The 24,688-nt window shown below is 39.3% G+C and overlaps 1 protein-coding gene across 4 annotated transcripts in view; it reads right to left on the bottom strand.

The window, feature by feature from the left end:
- LOC140999628 (paired box protein Pax-7-like) overlaps positions 1–24,688 on the bottom strand; it is a 90,680-nt gene that overhangs the window by 50,840 nt on the left and 15,152 nt on the right. For all 4 annotated transcript variants that reach the window (XM_073470127.1, XM_073470126.1, XM_073470128.1 and 1 more), the window contains exon 5: positions 10,397–10,596. In XM_073470127.1, coding sequence (XP_073326228.1) covers positions 10,397–10,596 — 200 coding nt within the window. The remainder of the gene's footprint in view (positions 1–10,396; positions 10,597–24,688) is intronic.

Genomic DNA, 24,688 nt, shown 5'->3' with positions numbered 1-24,688 from the left:
TATTGAGCCTCATTTGGCAAAAAGAGTGGAAAGATGGGAAACACTGTCCATCAATTTTGACTGTGTGAGCACCAAGCATCAATGATGAGTCCACCTCTCCTCGTCCCACTGTATTTCTGCGCTCTGTCGGCCAGGAACACAGTCCTCCCGTTGAGTGCAACAGCGTGATCTGAGATGTAGTGGTGGAGACAGGTCTCTGTGTGCACAACAGTCTCTGATTTCACGTTGTTTGGCAAGCCTGTGTCATGACTCTGGTTTTTGCTTCTGGGGTTTCCTGTTTTATTTTGAAGTTTTACCATCATGTGTCATGTTTTGCCTGCCATTTCCCCCCATCGTTGGATTTCCTGTGCGCTCCCTCATGTCTTTGTCAGTTTATTCTGTGTTACCCACCTGTGTGAATCTCCTGTGATTCCCATGTGTTTCACCTAAGCCCGTTCCAGTGATTTCCAGTGTCCTACAGTGTCTCCCTGTGATTCCCCATGGTATGTTCCTGTTTTTTTTGTCCCTTGTGTTTTGTGATTTTGCACTTCTTGGTTTTTTTTTAGATTCTTGATTACTTTGGATTCTTGGTTTTTGGATTATTTCAGCTTTTGTTAATAAAGCTCACCTTTACAACTGTAGTTCCTTATCCTGTTTACCTTTTCCCTGTCTTGGTGTCTACTTTTGGGTCCAACTGAACAACCACCTCCTAATTGTAACAGAGTTTCATTTTGTACATCTCCTTGTCCTGTGACCAGACATTAGCCAGGAGCAGCCTTGAACCAGGATGGATTAGCATGGCTCTTATTCTGTGGCCCGTGATCATTTCAAAGTCAACTTCTCTTAGTCCAAAACACCCAGTTTCTTCTCCCACGTTGATGACAATATTCATGCCATAGCAGTTCGTGTTTCAGTAACAAAGCTGAAACAAAAGTTATTGTTTTTTTTAAAAGTAGTATAATTTGAAGGAGCTAGTACCTGCCATAGCAACTATAAGTGTGAATGGTATATACATGGGTGGAGGGGGTGTTTTGTGGGAGGAAGCTCATTTGATTTTTTACTGAAGATGGAGTATCTGTCAAGAACATTTAGTGCTCTTTTATTTATTATACTATTTATACTATTTTTATTTAGAACACTACATTATAATTTACACCAGATATCAGGAAAACATTCTTACTGTATACAATATTGAACAGCTTAAACACACTGCACACTGCACCTCTGTGGTGCTGTGTTTGAGCATTTAATTTTTAACCTTTTCTGGGCCACAAACTTTCGTATGCCGGAGAAATTTTGACTGTCAATTCTTCCCAGGTGAGAGACCAAGGGGCTCTTAGAAATTCTTTCCTGGTTTTACTTGTCATTTGTCAGGCATCTGTATATTAATTCAATAAAGAATTACCAGTACTTCAAAAGTTGCATTACAAAGTTTCTTGACCTTGGAAAAAGCAGTTGAAAAACTGGTCACAGTACGAGGTTCAGTTATTTATACATTATACACTTATACATCAACAAATGCACGGAGGATGTCAGCGCTAGCAAATCCATCACCACCCGGGCCAACCAAAAACCCTGGATGACTGATGAAAATGCTAAAGGCACGGAACTCAGCCTTTAAGTCCGGCGACGAGATGGCACTGAGAACAGCAAGAGCCAACTTGAACCGTGTCATCAGACTAGCAAAGCGTGCTCACAGTCGAAAAATCCATGACTTTTTCCATGATCCCGCTAACACCAGGGATATGTGGCAAGGCATATGGACTATCACCAACTACAGGATTGCCCCTCCTGCATTTGACGATGACGTGGACTTCCTAAATGAACTAAACAACTTCTTTGGGAGGTTTGAGGCACTGAACACCACTCCTGCTGTGAAAACTGTTCCCCACCAGAATGAAAAGGCACTCTGCCTGGACATAGCTGAGGTGCGAAGGTCTCTGAGGAGTGTCAACACACGGAAGGCTCCAGACCCTGACAACATACCTGGGCGGGTGCTCAGGGAATGTGCAGATCAGCTAGCTTGTGTCATAACAGACATTTTTAACACCTCACTGGATCAAGCCAAAGTCCCATTATGTTTCAAAACTGCCTCCATCATCCCAGTGCCAAAGAAACCTCAAATCACATCACTAAATGACTACAGGCCCATCGCACTCACTCCTATTATGATGAAGTGCTTTGAAAGACTAGTAAAGGAGCACATCACCTCCAGACTCCCTGCCACGTTTGACCCCTTCGTGTTTGCCTACCGGCCAAACCGCTCCACTGAGGATGCCATCTCCACCGCTCTTCACTTGAGCCTTGCACACCTGGAGGAGAAAAACACTCATGTTCGGATGCTGTTCCTGGACTTCAGTTCAGCGTTTAATACCATCATTCCACAGCATCTGGTAGACAAACTGGGACCCCTGGGCTTCAGCACCCCCCTGTGCAACTGGCTGCTGGACTTCCTCACTGAAAGACCACAGTCAGTGCAGGTCGGTCAGAATACCTCCAGTGTCATCACCCTCAACACAGGCTGTGTCCTGAGCCCCCTGCTGTTTACTCTGATGACTCACGACTGTGTCCCAAGGGCTACCACCAATCACATTGTGAAGTTTGCGGACGACACAACAGTGGTAGGCCTCATCAGGGATGACCATGACCTGGCTTACAGGGAGGAGGTGGAGCAGCTGGTGGGCTGGTGTAGCAAAAACAACTTGATCCTGAACGTGGACAAAACCAAAGAGATCATTGTCGACTTCAGGAAGAAAGCAGCCCAGCCACGCTCCACTTCTCATCAGCAACACGGCTGTGGAGGTGGTCAGCAGCACCAAGTTCCTGGGGTTGCACATCACAGACAACCTCACCTGGTCTGTGAACACTGCGGCACTGGTCAAGAAGGCACAGCAGTGTCTGCACTTCCTGCGAAGGATGAGGAGAGCCCTCCTGCCCCCGCCCATCCTCACTACATTCTACAGGAGCACCATAGAGAGCATCCTGACCAGCTGCATCTCCATGTGGTGTGGAAGCTGCAAAGCCTCTGACTGGAAGAATGTGAGGAGAGTGGTGAGGACAGCGGAGAAGATCATTGGGACTTCTCTCCCCTCCATTCAGGACATTGCTCCCAAGTGCTGCATGTCCCGAGTTGGGAATATTATCAGAGACTCCTCCCACCATCACCATGGACTGTTTTCCGTGCTGGCCTCTGGAAAGAGGTTCTGCAGCATTCGGTGCAGGACCACAAGGCTCTATAACAGCTTTTTCCCCCATGTCATCAGACAGCTGAACTTTAAGTGAAAATTGTCGTCTATTCTTAACTCAACTATGTTACTTTCAATAATTTGCAATTTTTAGTATGTTTCTGTTTTTGATATTTATTTTCTTATTGTGGTATTTTTGATATACTTTCATTTTAATTCTATGCTGAGCCTCTGAAACGAAATTTCGTTCTGTGTTCATTTGTTGCTCACAGAATGACAATAAAATCTGTCTAAGTCTAAGTCTTATTTGCTTTCATTAGAATTTTCTACCAAATCTACCCTGTCTGCAGATGGAGTTTGCTCACTTACCATAGAACTATGCTGCCCTAAAAAGGCAAAAGGCAGTAACTAAATATTAACTGAAAGTTAAGTTTATTCTGACATATATTTTACTATTTTTTAAAAAAATATTATGATACAGAAATATGTTATTTTCATTAAAACAGCTTTTAAATTTGCAGTTACTTGGAGATGAAAAAATCCATGATTGTGCAGACATAGTGCATCGTGGCAAAGCATTACATTGCTAATGCCAGATAATGAAGCTATGTTAGCTGCTAAGGATGTTTATGAATCATCTGAATGTCAAGCCTGTTAACTTATTTGGCGAACTATTGCTGCTGTCTGGTTAACTGCTGCTGTTCAGTGTTCCTCCTCCCACCTACACTGTTGACATTGTGCTGAAATTCGCTGACCAATATCGACACATAATTACCTGTATTGTTGGGCATGTGTAACTATTTAATTATAGTGCAACATCTTTTATTTTACTAATGCATAATCACAAGTAGGTAATAATGTGTTATGTTGAACCACTGGTGCTAGCAGTAGTGTGCAGGCTGCAGCAGCTGTTTGTCCTTCTCTGTCTGCTGCAGCTACATGTTTTTGCTTGTAAAGTAATAATCAGGCTAATCTACTCTAGAACTGTCCAGATGCACTCAGGACATTTTTGCAGAAGCCTCCAGCAGCTGTTGGAGAATGGCCTTCTAATCTGCCATCTACACCACTCTCTGAAACATGTAAGTTCAGAAAAGGATTTGTGGTCTCTGATACACTGCTGTGTTATTATTGATTTTATTGTTGTTGTTGTTATCTTTATTATTACTGAATGTAACAGTTAAACCTTGTTACTAATTATACGCTGGTCTTAGTCAAATTAAATAAAGTTTATTTGTAAAGTGCCTACTTTATATGAAGTAGAATGACACAACAGACTTAAAGCAACACTAGGTAGTTTGGACTCATTACTTCCCCCAGCTGGTTGAGAAGTGCAATTATCTGTTACCAGTGTCGTAAATACTGTCGCTGTACGAGCATCCCTGGGTAAATCCACCGACAAATAAACATGTGACGTATGCCGTAAAGCAGGTCGCACTAGACGTCTTTACGTCAGGTAGGCTCCGACCCGATCTGGGAAGGTACACAGTGCGGTTTCTGCCAGTGCGACCCCCCTCAGGCTGCAGAGACGTCACCATTCATCCTATTAACCGTTTTTCTACCACTTAACTGAGTTTAGAAACATCATTTTGAGGTCGAAAAACTACCTAGTGTTGCTTTAATGCAGTGGTGTAACAGTATGGATGTACTGTATGTTTGAATACAGCTGCAGGTCAGGCAACAAGGAGCAGCAGTACCACCACATCCAGCACGCCACCTACCTCCAGTGAAACAAAGCAAAAGAAAAATTGCTGTCACTAGAACTGACTTTGTAAATAGTTGAAACCTGCACTGGAACTTTTATATTCTATTTTTATATTTTTTGCACTGTTTTGTATTGTTTGAACATATCATCTTTTTTTTGCATGTTGTCAAAGCTGTCAATAGGACTTTTTCAATAGTTGCGTAAAACCAGCACTGGAACTTTGATTTTACATTGTATTGTTATATTGCTCTGTTTTCTTAAGTGTTTTTGTTTGAGAAGTAATTTAACTGTTGATGGTGTTTCCGATGGCTAACGGTAGCTAGCTATGGCCAAGGATAGCTAGCAAAGAGCAGCAGCCTGTTACTCTGGTGACATGATGCCCCCTATGTTTTTGGAGCTACCTTTGACCTTTCTGGACATATTTTAGAAATTACACCTCTACACCTTTTTTTAGGTTAAATAGTCAGCCCAAAAAGACATCAAATGAAAGCAACACCATCTTGCTAACAATTTTACAGTTTGATGTCCAGCCTGAAAATTATAATTATCTTGTTCACTGCTTCTGTTACTGCAGATTGTCTTTGTAGGACAATGTAGCCTAGACCTTCAAACTTTACGATTCTAAGCAATGGCAATTCATCCTTGAACTCTGATACTTATTAGCTGACAAGTTGACATGGATGAGAACCATGTGATATGGTCAAAAGCTCCAGAGCCATTGAAAATCTAATTTAATTGAAATTGTTTTGTCAACTTTATATTAACTGTTCCTTTTTAAATGTCTTTCTGAAACCTGTGTGACTGTCGGATGAACAGTGTCAGGCAGAGGTAGTTACTGTAGATCATTCTGAGGACTGCACTTAGAAGAGCATAGTAGCATAGTGTGGACTAGTTTCCATGCCATGCTGGTTTCTTTTTCTCTCCATTTTGCTTGGTCTTGATTGATCCACGTGGCTGTTGTGGATTAAAGCTCCCGTGAGACCGCCTAGACCCTTCTGTGATCTGCTGTGAATTTTACAATGAGTGGTAGGCTTGAAAGTGGTGGGAAAAACAGATTCCAGCCAAAATGTTGGGGAGTGAGACATGCATGAGGAATGCAGCCCCCACACAACTACTGAACACCTAACAGCTGTTGTCAGCGCTCTACAGTATTTTCTCTACACACTGTGGAGCTGTCAGAAACCAAAGACAGGTTTCTCAGCTGAGATGTCAACAGCAGGCATGGTCTCCTGCATTCAACTGTGTATGTGTATATGAGATTTGGTCTGTAAATTATAACAATAATGTGATATTAACAATACATGTCATGACAATACAAATGAATCCAATCACAGAGACTTATGAAAGTATGATGTGTGTATCAGAAGATCAAAGTCAGAAAATCAAAGTAAAAAGGAAAACCAGTGATCTCCTCACCGCTCAACACCTGACAACAAACATTAACATGTAACCATGTAGCCGTTCACTGTTAAGCAGCACCTTGCTCAAAATGTGATATAATGGCTAGAAATGTCCAAATGAATCTGTGGCCCAGATTCAGTGGGACAAAAAATCTGACAAGACAGAGGCAGTGGATCTGTCTCCACCCTTACACAAGTGAAGTGGGGATAGTGTTTCTAGCCCTTTCATGCATGAATTATTATATCACAACGTAATATATTTTTCTGTGTTTGTTTTTAATCTTAAACAACTTTTATTTTTCAATATATGTTATTTTGAAGAACAAACACACTGCAGTGGACACAATGCATCAACTTTACAAAAAGTGGGATCAGGAGTAACTGTTAAATCCTTCTCAGAAAGCCAAACAGGTAAAAAACAATATTCATCAACTAAATGAACTGTTTGAAAAACGTCCAGATCCAGATTTTAATAATGTCTTTATTTTACATCTTTTTTTCTGTGACTGAAAATACATCTGTCTACAGTGAACATTTTGCAGCAAAGGGTTTATTCTGTTTATTGGGCCTATAATTGGTGTTAAATTAAATTATTCAAGTGAATTATAATCATAATATTTAACACCTTATTTAGTTGAAAATTATTTCATTTACCTGTGTGGCTTTCTGAGAATAAGAGGATTTAACAGTAATACCAGAGATACTCGGCAGATCTCCTCTTCTCGTCGCCATTTTGAATTTATGATGTGATTTCTAAAAATGATTAAGAGATACAAAGATAAATAGAATAGCACTCAGTAGAGTGCAGACCTTAATTAAATCAAGACTAATCCAATATCAAATAAAACATCATTAAATCCGCAAGATCCAGATTTTTATTTGGATCTGCATCAAATTGTACTCACTCAGAGATACCAATCAGATTTTTTTCACCAACACCCATGCATTATTCCCTGAGAAATTAGCAAAAATGTTCCAAAAAAAAAAAAAACTTGCAATATTAAAGAAAGTGAGATACAAATTCCTGGATCCATCCCCTTTTCTGGATCCACACCAAAAGTTAATGGGGTCTATTTTGGGGAGAGAGAACCATCCTCCATCCAAGTTTGGTGGAAATCTGTTCAGTAGTTTTTGTGTAATCCTGCTGACCAACAAGAGAGAGCTCGGAGAGATGGGCAGTCAATCCAATCGCCAGAATAAATGTTGGCAATGTAAATTTTTGCAAACCATAGAAATGTTGAAATTGTACCTTTATTAAGGTTCAACACTCAGTTTATACTTTCTTTAGGTTTAGGCACAAAAACCACTTGGTTAGGAAAAGATCATGTTTTGGCTTAAAATATCTGTTTTGGTCACCACAAACACAACTGGAAATTGTCCTGAGGTCTCCCTAAAAAATATCCAGTGGCTTCACACAAAGGTTGAAATTCTTGTGCCGGTTCTAGAAAAGTTTATTAAAACTGAACTGTCCCTCTGCAACACTATCCTCGGTCTCAAACCACCATAAGGCGGCAACCAAAGGTCCATTGTCGTCTGGTTCCTGGAGTATAAAGTTAAAGAATTGGTGCTACGCACTGCTTGGAAGAAAAAAAAGAGCTATATTATGAACAAGACTACCCGACGGAAATACTCATGGAAAGAAAGGCTTACTCCACCATCAGAAGGGCACTTTAGGAAAATGAAACTTCGCTTCCAGACACACTGAGAGAGAACTTTCCCTGGGAAAAGACAGGAGCAACTTCATGCCGACAACGAGAAACACGCTTGAAACACATCCAGAATAAGCTATGGGGGTTCCGACGCAACACAGTCAAAGTGTGAGAGTCCCCCATGAAATATAAATGACTGAGAAATTCTTAAAAAGGCTGGTAAGATTATATTGTAATGCCAGATTGCATTGCCTGTAACTTTCTTGGATGTCTAAAATCTTTATACTATTCTCCCACAGCCAGAATTAAAATAAACCGGAACTTATCCAAAACAATTTACCTTGAAAGGGGATGTCGACAGGGATGCCCCCTTAGCCCTACACTTTTTGCTCTCTTCATTGAGCCATTGGCTAAGACCTGCCCGTACACAGACAACATTCTCGTGACCCTTACTAACCCCAATACAAGTTTGTCTAAACTACAGGCTCTGCTTAGGGAATTTGGTTCATACTCCAGTTATGAATTAAACGTACATAAAACGCAAACTCTTACCTTCAATTACGAGGAAAACAGTCAATGGAGTAAATTCAAATGAAAAATAACACAATTTAATACTTAGGTGTAACAATACCTTAAGATCTATCTTCTATCTATGGACATAACTATACTACCATAACAGATGATGTTAAAACAGATCTGAATCGCTGGTCATTGTTACCAATGAACATGTGCAACCGAATACACATCATTAAGATGAGTTTACTACCCAGACTGCTCTTTCTCTTTTAGTCACTACCCATTGAAGTGCCTCCCAAGCAGTTTAATAAATGGAATAGATTGATTTCGGCTTTTATTTGGGGAACGCAAAAACCAAGAATTAGATTTCAGACAATACAGCTACCCAAAGACAAAGATGGAATGGCTTTGCCCTGCTTGGAAGATTATTACAGAGCAGCATAGCTGCGCTTTCTGGTTTTCTGGTGTGATTCTAAGTGTGATGCAAAATGGAAGGACATAGAACAAAGCCAAACGAACATTCCCCTCCAGTCTATATTATATATCCCAAAATGACACCTAGGCAAATTGACTAACTGGATTGCAGCCCCTCTGAACATCTGGCATAAAAATCTCAAAGACCCGAAATTTGAAAGAAACGCACAAATATTACGTTGGGTAGTATATGATACTGAATTTTAACCAGCTAAATTATTTAGCGGATTTAAATATTGGTCAAACTCAGGCATCACTTCATACTGTGTAATATCTTCCAACAGGGGTTTAAATACCTTTCAACAACTGACAGAATCTCACAATTTATGTAAACACGACTTCTACAGATACCTCCAATTAGGACATCACTTCGACAATGATATTAAAACTATTGGAGAGACAGCGATGAGTCTGATTAAGGAAATCATTGATGCACATAAAAGGTAATAGTAACAAAACTTATATCCAGGATTTATTCATCTTTACAACTGGAAAGGGGCCTTTCTAAAATGTCTGTTAAATCAAGATGGGAGACGGAAGCTAACATACAAATTACTGAAAATGAATAAAGATCTGTAGGACACAGTCAAACACCTTAAGTTCAGGTATCTGGAGGGAATTCACCTGGAAAATATCTTAAGGTTTTTCATAACCCCCAGAATACAAAAATCTCAAAGTAACAAACCCGAATATGGCCATTGTTGGAGAATGTGTGGTAACATGTCTGCAGGTCACTATCACGTTTTCTGGGAGGGTCCTGATATCTCTGCCTACTGGACAGATGTAGTAACAGAGATCAGATCCATAATCGGCTCAGAGCTTGACTTTAATTTCACTGTAATTTATTTGAGAAATGTACCAGACAGATATTCACTACAAATACTACTATCAGCTAGTAAAAAAGCAAAAACCAGGAAAAGGTGAAGTAAAGAGACTCCAACAATCCTTGAATGGACAGAAATAGTTCAAGAATTTTACATAATGGAACGATTAACTTTCTCTCTGAGGCGTGCTGCTGAAAAATGTGACAAATAGCCTACTGGGAAAAAAATGGAAATATTATTTGACCCATAAATGATTTCTCTCTTATGTTTATATTTTGTTTGAAGGATTGTCCTGTTCCCTTCTGCACCTGGACCAATAGCATGGACTCTCAATTATGGACGTTTTAATTTGACTCAAGTCATAATCAGAAGATCTCTTTCAAGGGTTAAAGGACTAATGGGAACATTGCAATGAAACCTAATTTCTTTTTCGCTTTCATACCCATGATGACCCCCTGTATGACTCTGTCGTTCTGCAATTTTCTTTCTTGTTTTGTTCATTTGTTTGATGTAACACAAAAACAAAAACCACAAGAAACAATAAAGTATAAAAAAAGAAAGTCTTGGACTGGGGTCACTGGCTTGACAGCCTTCTCAGTGGTTTGCGGAAATGTTTACTGCCAACATTTTATCCTGTTGACTGGGCTGCTACAGTTGGATGTATTACCTGGACCCTGGCCTCAGTGAGTTTGGTCCTCTGGGCCAGCTCCTCTCTGGTGTAGATGTCGGGGTAGTGGGTTCTTTCAAAAGCCTTCTCCAACTCCTCCAGCTGCTCTGCTGTGAATGTGGTCCGACTCCTGCGTTGCTTCCTCTTGAGGGGGAGGTCAGGCTCTGACTCCACATCTGACACTTCATCCATCCGACTGCCTGGAGAAACACAAATGTCTTCAAATGAAATACAATGTGTGCATTCACATATACAATACTAGAATGGCACACAGTAAAGTGCATACCTCCGCAATGGCCCCACAGTCCCATTTTGTACTCATTCATAGCCCATTCCTTTTTCCAGATCAGCGCCAAAAGTTAATGGGGTCTATTCTGGGCCGAGACCCATGCTTCATCTAAGTTTTGTGGATATTCATTTATTAGTTTGTTTGTAATCTTGCTGACAAACCGACCAACCAACAAACGGACACAGGTGAAAATATAACCTCTTTGGCAGAGGTAATAATCATAAGCAATAATGTGATTTCATATGTAATGCTCAAAAAAAAAACCTGTTTGGAGCATTCCACAGGTAAACAGGTTAGTTCATAACAGGTGATAGTATCATGATTGGGTTTGAAAGGGACATCCTCAAAAGGCTCAGTTGTTCACAAGCAAAGGATGGGGCAAGGTTCACCTCAGTGTGAAAAACTGTGTGTGCAAGTAGACCAACAATTTAAAATGTTTTTCAACACACAATTGCAAGAAATCAATGGTTTTTACTATCTACAATCCGTAATACTATCAAAAGATTCAGAGAATGCAGAGAAATCTACGCACATAAGGGGAAAGGACAAAATCAACATTGATTGCTGTGACCTTCGACCCCTCACACTCACACAAAGTGGAAATGAGTGCAGTGGTCTGATGTTTATCTTTAAAATCATGGACGTCATGTCCTCTGTGCTAGAGATGACAGGGACGATACAGATTGTTACTTGTGCGAAGTTGAAAAGCCTCTGTGATGGGTGTGTGTTAGTGCCCATGAAATGGGTCACTTGCACATCTGTGAAGGCACCATTAATGCTGAACGGTACTTACAGTAACATATGCTGCCTCCCAGATGATGTCTTTTTTAGAGACGTCCCTACTTATTCCAGCAAGACAACACCGAGCGTAATTCTGCACGTGTTACAACAGCGTGGCTTCATAGTAAAAGAGTGCCGGTACTAGGCTGACCTGCCTACAGTCCAGACCTGTCTCCCATTGAGAATGTGTGGCACATTATAAAAATACAAAATGGAGACTTTGGACTGTTGAACAACTGAAGTCATATATCAAGCAAGAATGGCAAAGAATTTCACTTTCAAAACTGCTTACTTCCACCCTTAGTGTTGGTAAACACAAGGTCATGGAACATAGCGGTAAACATGCTCCTGTACCAATGGTTCTGGAACGTGTTGCAGCATCAAATTCAGGATGAGTGTATATTTACAAAAAACAATGAAGTTTTGCAATTTGAACATTAAATATGCATCTTGGGGCGGCTGTAGCTCAGGAGGTAGAGCGGGTCATACAGTAATCAGAAGGTCGCTCGCTCGAATCCCCGGCTCCATGTTGAAGTGTCCTTGAGCAATATACTGAACCCCAAATTGCTCCTGATGAGCAGTTGGCAGCTTGCATGGCAGCCTCTGCCATCAGTGTATGAATGTTTGTGTGAATGGGCAAAAGTGACAAGTATTGTAAAGCGCTTTGTGTGGTCAGTAGACTGGAAAAGCTCTATAGAAATGCAAGTCCATTTACCTTTACCATCTCTGTATTGTATTAAATTGAATATGGGTTAAAAAGGATTTGCATATCATTGCATTCTGATTTATTTATGTTTTACAGCTTTCCAACTTTTTTGGTATCAGGTTTGGACAAACACAGAGAGACAGGAAGGAAGGATAAATGATGCTTCAAATAGCACAGCCAGCAATGACTTCTCTGTATGGTTATTTATATGACAAAACAATTTTCTTGTGCTTGTTAAGTACAATTTTATATCAAAACCTGCATATCCCAGCATCCTTCAGGGCATAGTGCAGAGAGTTGGAGCGGAATGAGGGTTGCTAATCTCTCCAGACCACCTTGGTGATGTGTGTAGCACTATTCTTTCACTTTGGGCCTCAGGGCAACCCAGACAAACACACTGGGAGGCTGAAAATAGTCCACTAATATTTATTGTGTAGCTGATTTCTCTCACACACAATGTGTCCATGCCGAAGGAGCCGTGGAAGATTATCTGATGCATGCAGATATCTATTTCGGGCGAGGGTGCCTACTGTACCAGGATTGGAGAGCAGTTTTTAATAAGATATAATGCTAGTGTGGTCTATGGGACATCACAGTCCAAATGAAAACAGATCAGGTTTCATATCGGAGGTTTATCTGATATCCCACTTTTTTTTTAAATGGCAAAATATATGACATTCATGAGTTTCATATGATATATGAAAGAAAGCCAAACTCTGAACACAATGTTCAGATTCAGAGGAATCTTGTTTCTTTTTGTATGAGGAAACTGTGTTTGAGAATATCACAAAATTGATAATTTTATTTTATTAAAATGTTCCTTTTAAAAATGTTTGCTGCTATATAAGTATTCTATCTAGAGTGAAATGATGAAGCAATGTATCACCTGCTGGCACGCTTGCTTTTTTTTTATGGATGGGGGATGAAAACTGACAGAAAGGTTCTAACAGAACATAAGACAGCAAAGCATTTACATTATTTTTGGTAAATTAAAGGCATCCTGGGGTCCAGAGGTCTTGTACACATACAAGGGTACTAACATATTCAGTTTGGGGATTGCCTCTCTGAGTTTTTGCTTGAAAGAAAGAAGGCAAATTGAAAAACACAAATGAATATGCAAAATAAAAACAATTAACTTTGTCCATTTTGTATAAAATCCAAAGTTTGAAGTAAAGAAATTTGCATTAACTTCCAAACTACCAATGTAGGATCTGCCCACACTCTGCTTGTAACAAAGAAGATGCTCTATAGAGAGGCACTGAATGTAAAAACATTGAATGACTATGTTGCTGAGAAAATGCTGTTATGCTGAAACATATGTATGTCAGGATGCACAGAATGGGACCCAAACGCAAGACACAGGCAGACAAGTGCTGAACAAGAAGCAAGCTTTTAATAACAAAGCCGAACTCCAAAACCATAAAATCCAAACACATGTAAAAATACCAAAATGCAAAGAACAAAACAAAAGCTAAACAAATACAACCAAAGTATAAATCACAAGCAAAGTACAAACCAGAAATGATGTGAGCGAACAGGAACAAAAAGCCAACAAAAACCAGAAACCTACCAACAGACATAGGGAAGCTGAACAGACGAACTGACAGCGACAACAGGGAGCACACAGACTGTGTACCCAAGGGCTGATAGGGATAATTAGACACAGGTGAAACACAGCAGACAATCAAACTGGAGAGAAAACACAGACAAGAGGAGGAAAAGGAAATATCTGGTTAGACTTCCAAAATACTAATATATTAACATTTTGAGAGGGTTGCATTTTGGTCAGGTTTAGGCACCAAAACTACTTGGTTAGATTTCAGAAAAGATCATACTTTGGGTTAAAATAACAAGTTACTTATATAAATTCAATCACATCACTTATGTAACAACTCCTCCAGCTGCTTAAGCCCTTTTCACACAGAGACTCCACATTTTCTCCGCAAAGAAGGCTCGCCTTTACGCCACCTTTGTTTGTTCACACTGAACCAAGCAGGAACCAAAAGAGGCGTGACGGTGCACATCATGACTTGACATCCGTGTGGTTTTTTTTTCAACGTGTTCCCCCCGGTGTCCACCTGTTAATCTAAACATGTACCGGCTGACTGTTTATAATCATATGGATGCAGTTATAATGTGTTGTGATTGAGATCCTGACCCACCTTGCATCCTGGAAAGTGACAAAGTTAAGTTTTTCACTCTTAATGACATAATTACACAATCACCATCAGAAACCACTCATGAAGAGGGATACTTTTCCATTCACACAGACACTGTCTCGCCTCTACTGTGGTTGGGAAAGTGTTGCCCCTCTCCACATCTGTAACTTTTGCACAGACAGTGAGGTGGAGTATCAGCACATGATTCCTGCATTGAAAGGGCAGTGTGAATGGGGCTTATAATCACGTAATTTATGTAACTTTACTTATGTTATTTACATCAACTTATATCATCCCACAATGTGACCTATGTGTACAAAGTATTCAACCAAAATATGGAATGAAAGGACACAAAAAAACACAAACTGTTAGTACTACTGTTAAATAATAAAATAAAAACATAAACCAAAAAGACATGGATAATTTTTACACTTTGTTGATTTGTTTGTAAGAGTGCATTCATTCCGTGCATAAGTTCATCATGTGCTGGTGAAGAAAGAAAGAAAAGGCTCATCAAACTGGCTTAGACAACTACAGGGTCGGCTCTGTAGTTTAATTAAACAAGGAATTATGAGATTAGTGCGAGGCTCCCATTACAGGCCACTGGAAGAGTCTCAGGGAGAATATCTTTTTGTATTCCCCCCTAGCTGCCCCCCTTGAGAGAGAATTCTCAACGGATTACATGTGGCCGCAGGACATGCTGCTGCATTAATTAATTCAATTCTTTGACAATTTACTTCCTGCAAAGATTTGTTTTTCCTAAAACCCAAGGTAAAACACTGTATCTATATTTATACACATGCACATCTTTGAAGAAACTTTCCTCTTAGAGTATATGTCTTGTTTGTTGCTGGTAGGTTGGTCGAGGGAAGGGGGGGGTTGAGTGGGGGGTGGCTGCTGCAAAGTAATTTGGCACTAACTTAGCGTGACAACACTTGAGGCCGCTGCAGTGGGCTGGGATCACTTTCCAAAAGGCACCTCCGGGTCCTGTGGGTGCTGCTGCGACAGGATGGACTCTGTTTTGTTGTCCCCCCACACTGCTAGATTTAGAGGAGGAGATGGGCAGAGGTGGGAGGGAGGGAGGGAGGGAGGGATGTCACTGAAAATGAGGCTTCCCCACCTCACAGTGTCAGTCTCTGACTCTTCCTCTCTGTCTCCACCAGCCCCACACAGTGTGAATTTAATTGCCGGAAGCCTTGTTATTCTTTGTTTGCCTGTTTTCATTTCTTTTGAATTACCTTTCCAAACCAGTCACCTTAATTTTCTACCAGAGTTTTGGGAGTGATGTTAGCTGGAAAGTATATTCACAGTAAAGACTGTAGAAAATATGTACACAAAAAAACAAAACTGGAACAAATAAAACATTTTACAAGTTCTTGAAACCATATTGATGGAATATTTCCACCAGCATTTCTACCACCGAAGATCATTTTATTTTATCTTATTTCATCATTTACACAAGGGACACAAAATGTTGGTAGTTATAGGGAACAAATTGGGAACAAATGAGGAACTAGCTGCTAGTTAACCATTAGTTACTAGTAACTCCTAATCCAATTTTATAGAGCAGGTAATGATTAATTCATGATTAGTTAATTAAGAAACAAGTGAGGAAAGAATCAGGAACAAAAGGGAAAAGGAGACTTGTTAATGAATGGACAGGTACTCATGAAGTAATGATTCAGTTATCAGTAGCCACTGATACACCACTTTACTTGAAGGGACACAAAAAGGGTAAGGAATTAAGTAAGGTAAGGGACTACTTAGTAACTACTCAGAATGATGTACATTGTATCACTACTTGAGATGCACACAAACAGTAACTAATGTTTAAAGGTCCTATCTGTAAGATAAGTTGATTTTTGAATCTCATTCCCAACTCGTCAAATACTAATGCATTGGGATTGAAGGTTGGGCTGGCCGCGATCCAAATGCATCAGTATTTGATGAGTTGGGAATGAGGCAAATGGGAAGTAATCAGCAATGAATTACTGGTTTCTGCTGTTTACCAGGTCATAGTTAATCAGGAACAAGTGGTCAGAATGATCAATTCACAGATATTCATTAACAAATGATTACCTAATGATTCTTTAATATAGGATTCCCAGGTCTGTTCTCTAGTAACTGAGATGTAAAGAGATGAGATGTAAAGTTTCAACAGGAAAACACTGCAAACATATAATTTGGTAATTTACAATAAAATAAATAAATAAAATTAACTAAAATAACATGAGAAACCCTATAAATGCCTGCATTCTGGCAATACATTTAATGTACACTTGAATAATATGTATGCCTTTAACTTTGACTTGCCAGAGTAGAGACTTCATAAAAACTGGGTCACCTGAGAGCAGATTTGAAAAGCCGAGCTGAAAAAGAGGCTCACAATGATCGGACATGTAAATGAAAGTACACGTCATAGCACAGTGTCACTGGCAGTGACAACCTCAACAGCACTGGTGGTGTGTTGCATGCAGTAGCTCCACGCTCGCTTTGGCTTGCAGCACAATAAGGATCCCCAGACTGGAGGAGAATAAAGTTTGACAGGCCAGTGGATCAGGAGGGTCAGCTCCTCTATCCAGCCGATAAAGGAAAGCAGAGATTATGTTAATGAGACAGACGCCTAGAGCCGATAGAAAGGCTAAACGTGGACTTCATCTTTGTCTCCACCAGATCCCTCAATTGGCATGCTATGTCTTATCAGGAAAATGGGAGCACGGTGCAGCTCCTCACACAAACACAGACGCACACAAATGTGCTGCAGCATAAATAACAAACCGCTCACGGGTTTCACATAACAGCCTGGTTTTGTTACAGAGTAAATACAATTTGTACAAAAACACGTCCATGTTTTTCTTTATTATCTATCACTGGCATAATGTGTAGCAACTTCAAATGGTAACACTTTAAAATAACCATTATAGTTAATTAAACTTTAGTTAAAGGTGCAATATGTACATTTTTTAGTTTTAAACATTAAAAAAGTAACTAACAGAGGTAACAGTTTTTAAGTTATGTTAAAAATGTCTGTCTTGTGTTTCAGAGACATCTATTAAAGTTAGCATTGTAACCAGCTAGCCCCTACCCACTATGTACCTCAAGAGGTGATAGTCCAAAAGTAAATAACAACTACACTCCCTCAGTGATCAGCACTCCCACTCCAGGCAGCTAATATGACTGCTAGATGCACAGTTAACTGAGCTTACTAGCTAACAGCAGCTACAGTTAGCAGCAGGTAGCTATTATTCAAGTGATATGCTGCCCCCATTTCTATAAAGTATGAATTTGTATTTAAGTACTTCTTAAATATTGCACTATTAATAGTGATTTCACTATTAACAGAAGATTAAATATTGTATAAACCATTTATTAAGACATTGTTTATTGGAAAGTTGTTACTGATGTTTATAAACTGTTAAAGTGCTAGATAAATGATTTATACAGCACACACACACACACACACACACACACACACTGTGTTTCTCTAAAAAACAAATCTAATTAAACAATTAATGTCCAATTCCACCAAAGCCAATTATGTAAAAGGAGGCACTTAATAACGATAGCTGTAATTCCATTTCCCTGTTCCATGGAGACTGATTTACCACCAAATTAATACCCAATTATGTTTTTCAGGATGTTCACATGTTCAGAGTGTGTGCTGTATCCCTCTGAGCCTACAGCTTTTAAGTGTTGACTTTTCCTGTCCTAAAGAATCAATCTAATAATGAATCGACTTGAACAAAGTGTTTTTGATGAAATGGATGAAATAGTTCGATTATATTTTACTTAAATATATATTTAGAAAGCATCCTGACTGGAAACATCATACACTGGTTAATGCACGGCCCAGGACAGAAAATCTCTGCAGCCGGTGATAAAAACTTTCCAGAACATCACTGGTACCATCTACTGAGCATCAGTGATATCAGTGAAGTGAGATGTCTGCACAGAGCCCGAAGATACTAAAAGACAACACCCACCCAGCCACAGTCTGTTCACCCTACTGCCACCTGACAACAGATACATAAGTATCTGCTGCCACCTGGCCGCTGATACAGAAGTATCTGCTGCCACCTGACAACAGATACAGAAGTATCTGCTACCATACCACCAGACTATACAGTAGCTTCTATCCTCATTCTGTGAGACCCCTGAACTCATCCTCAACACTTCACCATTAACAGTTTATTTTTCTAACTTTTTTGTAATTTTCTGAAAATTATATTTTTTTTGTTTTTACCATTGTCTAAAGGTTCAATACTGGGTTCTGTCTTATTCACAATCTATATTAATAATATTACATCCTATATAACAAATTACAACGCCCATCTTTATGCTGATGATACAGTCCTGTACTGCTGTGCTAAAACTGCACATAAAGCCATTACAAAATTCTCGCAGACATTGTTCTCCATGTTACCACTCTAACAGGACACACTATTGAAAGGGTTTCTGAATACAAATATTTGGGTATCTGGTTGGATCAGAAACTCACATTTAAATGTCATACACACTTGTAAGCAAGCTAAGACAAAAAAAATGGTTATTTATACAGAAACGGAACTACTTTCCCCATGTCCTGTAGGAAATGGATCACTGAAGCTGTCTTTTTATCTGTTCTGGATTATGGTGATGTTATCTATAGACATGTCTCTGTCTCCACTCTTACTCCACTAGACTGGGTTTATCACTCCGCCCTCAGATTCATCATTGGTGACAGTTATTACACTCATCATTGTATTCTATATGAAAAAGTTGGGTGGGTACCTTTAACAATAAGACGTGACAGCCATTGGTTTGCGTTTCTGTTTAAAGCCTTGAAGGGCAACATGCCACCATATATCAGCTCTTTATTAAACTGCTCACAGAGTCACTATTCAACACGCTCTAGTATAATGCTGCATGTTCCCCAGGTAAACACTAAATTTGGGAAAACTGCTTTCAGTTTCAGTGCTCCATACACTTGGAACATTTTACAATTTTTCAAACTTGATACAGTTATACCTATAGGTCAGTTTAAGACTTTGATTTCAAACTACTCAGCATTTGAATGTAACTGTTTTTAACTATGTGCTGTCCTGTATGGTTGTCTGCCATTTATCTTTTATGCACCTCAGTTTTATTTGCGTTCTGTCATGTTTGTTTGCTGCAGTTTCTTATCATTTTCAAGCACTTTTTTTCCGTTTTATATTGCTACTATGTCATATTGCTTCCTATCTGTTTTCATTTTCTGTTTTTCTTTTTTCCTTTCTTTCTTTCTTTCTTTCTTTCTTTCTTTCTTTCTTTCTTTCTTTCTTTCTTTCTTTTTTTTTAATCAATAAAATTATAGATATTGAGTCTAAAAATACCCACCCCCATGTTTAACTGTACCTGAATGACCTCAGTATTAAGCTGCAGGTATCAGTGCTTGGATGCACTGCAGTGTAATTAGCAGCGGTGGGTGTTGATTGTTTTCCTTAGTTTTGGTCAGGGGTAGCACACAGTACACTTTAACAAAATCTCTGCATTTGTGTGATGATGAAGTTAATACACCTATTGTTTTCCATCCTCAAGACTGTCAAGGTTCCCTGGACTCACTACATGTAGAACTGACTGATCTGTTATGTGTTTGCAGGGGCATGCAACAAAATAGTGTGGATGGTATCATTTCAGTGGACAAAAGCCTTGGTTGATCAAACTGCTTAATAGACAGATGACACAAGTCCTGTGCTGACTGACACTTGATAAGACTGTTATGTGTAAATTGTAGGTTCTGGTGGAGACTACTGACAATGCTGCTCCCCACTTTAACCAAGACCTGGGAACAAAGGCTGACAGAGCTCTGGAGAGCTACATGAAACTAATTATGGGTCATTTTGAAAATCATATTAGTTCCAGTATAATTACACCCAGGATCTGCTTTCAGTTTTGCTCCATAGGCTCTGACCAGTCGAACAGACTACATTGGCTCAACAATTGATGAATTTATTAGTGCAAAACCAAGTCTTTCTCACAAAATGGCCAATTGATGCTTTAGCTTTGTCCACAGCTATTGTTTATGTGTGTGAGAGATGACAGATGGAGAATGTATTTTCTAGTGTGCTGTCTCTGATTAGGATCTCTTTCTCTCCTATCTGCTCAGCCTAAGGGCCGACTTTTCACACCATGACCAGCTACTACAAACCTCACCTCAACTTGCCTTCACTGTTTACTCAAGTCAGTTTTATATATACTACTGAAAATCAGACATGAGCCTAATCATCCGACACGCCTTTTTCTATTGTGAAAAAAAAGTTATTGGATCTATATCAAAATAAAACCTGTAGAACTCGGGGCACCACAGTGGTTGAGTTGGTAGAGCGTGCATCCCATGTACAGAGGTTGCGTCCTTGCTGCAGTGGCCCAGGGCTTGAGTCCGACCCACTGCATGTCCTCCTCATTCTGGTAGAAGAACATTCCCATGACCAAGGAGGAACAGCTTAGCATTTGAAGAACAGTAAACTTGTTAACGATTATAAATTATCCCAAGCATATTGTTCTGCATTATAATCTCTAAATAACGTTTTCATATTGGCACATAACAACAACAACATATATACTGATACTGATATATCTGTGACAGGCCAATATTAGCCAATAATGTCAGCTGACAGACATATCAGTTGGGCCCTAAATACATGTTATGTAGCACCACTTAGTTTTTATCACTTTAGTTTTTATTAACCACAAAATTGTTTTTCCAAAAACATTTTGGAGGAAATTTAATTGCAGCCTGAATTATGATCACTGGTATTGTTTTTATTCAGTCCAGGAAGTTTTACAGTTTTGCAGCACACAGAAGTTGTAGGGGGAAGGTTGAGATGGATGGACATACACAAAGCAGACAGATATGTGTACTGAGTGTGATAAACTTCAGTTATGAGGGTTTCATTTTTCAGTATCAACCAAAACCTGCATTGTTGACACTGAACAGTATGTTGATAAAAAATAAATATTCCATGTGGCTGTAAACATATTTGCAGTTCAACCTTTCCAAAAAAGTTGGGAAATGTGAAATGTAATAAATTAAAAAAAGAATGCAATCATTTGCAAACGGACTGTGGTTACTGACAAGAGTTCTATGAAGTGTTCCTGAGTCCGTGTAGTAATAACCTTTATACAGTCATGTCTTTTACAAAATGGTGAAGCGCACCCCTTCCTTGCTTGTGAATGACTGAGCCAATCGAGGATGCCACTTGTCATAGTCAATCATGATATTATCACCTGTTACAAATGAGCCTGTTCACCTGTGGAATGTTTGTAATGTCTTGCTGGCATCAAATTCACAATAAGCACATATTTACAAAAATCAAAGAAGGTGATGAGGAAAAACATTAAATACATCGTCTTTGTACTGTTGTCGATTGAGTATATACCAAAATAATAGTAAATTAACATATTCAGTTTTGTTCATGTTTGACACAGCGTCTCGACTATTTTGGGAGTAGGAGTTGTTAAGTTGTTCTGCATTCAGTACTTCTGCATCAATCATTTACAGTTATATGCTTTTGTAATGTGGATGAGCTTATTCATAACTGTCATGTGAATGTAAAACAAAATGCACTTCCATTGTAGTGATTAAAGGCTGAAATCTCAGAGACAGAGAGCTCAGAACCTGGATGACTTGAACTAAAAACCACCTGACTGGATGGTTACAGAGAACGGACACTTTAATCAACAGCTTTAAACATATTTACCACCAATTCCGAGACAACATCTAACAGATCAAACACAGAAATAGGACCACAATCACAAAGTCCAATTCTAAGCTCCTGCCTGTCCTCAGCAGCTGGAGCTGTGTGAACACATGTGGACAGAGTGAAGCAGAGAGGTGCTGCCTGTGGCTATTCAGCCACAGCCAGCTGAAGGCTCTCTGGACACCTCTTTCTGCTCAGCTGCCTCAAAGACAAAGTGGGCTCACCTTAAACAACGGAGGCCTGGGAGCCTCTCAGGGCCTTTCAGGGCCAATAGAGGCAGCACCTCAGGGGGCCACTGGTCATAAAAGACCACAAGCAGCGCCGCCGCACTCTGCAGGACTTCAGTAAACACTTCCAGACTGAGTCACTGAAGCTGAGCTGCCGACTGCATATTTAAGAATTTAAGAGGTCAAATGGTGCCGAGGCATGACATGGAGCAGATAGATGGGGGAGGTTGTTGGAACATGAACCAGATTATTTTTTTTATTTAGATATTGCTGCATTGAACATATTCACATTTCACAGTCTTGACCAAAAGCTTTTATAAAGCAAGATCAAATGAAAATAGTCTGAATATATCTTTCAGCATAAGTGCGACTGCTATGGTCATATATTTCTACAAACTCGTATGTGTTTATTAGGAGAAATACATTGTGTCCCTGCCAATGCAAATCACCCATTTAAGAACATAGGTAACACTTAACCATCAATAATAAATGTAAAGTAAAAATAAATTAAACTTTAGGTAATAATTATTTCACAGTTAAACAATTAAATGCTTTATAAACCATTCATTCAGCAATTGTTTGTATAAAGTTGCAACTGATGTTTATAATACATGATGTTGATAAAAAATACTGTGTAGTTCACCTATAGACATCATTCAGATGGCCAAATAAACATTTACAATGCCTTAATAAATGGTTAATAAAGCATTTAATTAGTGAGAAGAATGAAATAACTATTAATTAAAGTTTAATTAACTATAAAGGTAACATTTACAACTGATGGCTATTATAAAGTGTTACCAGAACATTTACAGTCGTGGTCAAAAGTTTCCATCCACTTGTAAAGAACATGTATATCATTGCAGTCTTGAGTTCCACTGATTTCTACAGCTCTCATGTTTCTGTGATGAATGAGTGGAACACAAACTACTTTGTCACAAAAACATTCATGAAGTTTGGTTCAGTAATGAATTTATTATAGGTCTTCTGACAATGTGACCAAATCTGCTGGATCAAAAATATACATACAGTAACTTCAACAATCAATTCTGGTGATGTAGAAAGTTGTGTGAATGAAATGTTCTTTGTAGCATCTTAACTTCTTCTGAGTGATTCTGATTGATAACAGCTACTGACATTTCTGGACCCACTTTAATAGGGCTTGTTTGATACACCCATTAGACTCAGCCACAATGGGAAAGAGCTCAGCATTGATCTGAAAGAGCACATTATTGATTTGAACAAGTCAGTAAAGTCACTTTGAGCCATTTCAAAGCAGTTACAGGTCCCAAGATCAACTGTACAAACAACAGTTTGTAAGTATAATGTGCATGGCACAGTTGTGTCACTGCCACCATCAGGAAGAAAACACAAACTATCACCTGCTGCTGACAGAAAACTGGTCAGGATGGTCAAGAGTCAACCAAAAACCACCAAAAAGGAAGTCTGCAATGAATTAGAAGCTGCTGGAAGACAAGTGTCAGTGTCCACAGTTTAGGCAGCTGTGACTCAGGAGGTAGAGTGGGTCATCCAGTAATCGGAAGGTCACTGATTCAATGGCCAAGGGACACTTAAACAAATATTGGAACTACTGTATGTATATTGACCTAGAATATGTGGTTACATTTTCAGAAGACCTATAAAAAATCAATTATTGAACAAAACATCATGAATGTTTTTGTGACAAAGTTTGTTCATGTTCCTTTCATTCCATCACAGAGAAATGAGAGTTGTAGAAGTCATTGGAACTGAAGACTGCCATGATATAGAAGTTCTTTACAAGACTGTATGTCATCTATTGAAATGGGGATTTAACAAAATTTATACCAACTCAACAAAAATGGCTGGATAAACAGCTTCCAGTTGCTCCTGAAGGTTTTTATTCAATAAAAATGTTATTTGTAACAGCTTACTGTGTCAGTATCAGCTACAGGTTCATTATATTTTTACTGTGATGGCATATTTTCATTTGACTTGCAGATTTTTATGCATGTACCAACAATGCAGGGCATTGAATGAGGGTCTGAACACTCAACTAATTGAGGCCAAAGCCAAAGTTTTGAAAATTATTCAGAGAACACAAAAGAAAGTAAAATAAAATATGCCAGTTGGCACCAGCAGCCGTTCCGCCAACAAAGGCCTCAAATTCAAGCCCAAGTGGGCAAAACTGAGCTGAAGCCGAGACCAGCGCTGCGCCGCCACCGCTGCCTATGCACACACTCCCATTCACATAGTTCAGCATTGTTCTTGCCTTTGTTCCAGTACAGCTCCAACACAATGGCATTTAGTCACAACAAATGCATCAAAAGTGTATAGTAAGCAGCAGAAGTGGAGTGTGTGCAACGTAGGCAGTTTTACAATGATGAGTAACATATTTGCCAAAAGATTCAGGAACTCGGCACACACTCTGTGC

Source organism: Pagrus major, chromosome 7 (genome assembly GCF_040436345.1).
Source record: "Pagrus major chromosome 7, Pma_NU_1.0".
Taxonomy (NCBI): Eukaryota; Metazoa; Chordata; class Actinopteri; order Spariformes; family Sparidae; genus Pagrus; species Pagrus major.
Note: the sequence above shows the minus strand (reverse complement) of the source record. Positions and strands in the feature narration are given on the sequence as shown.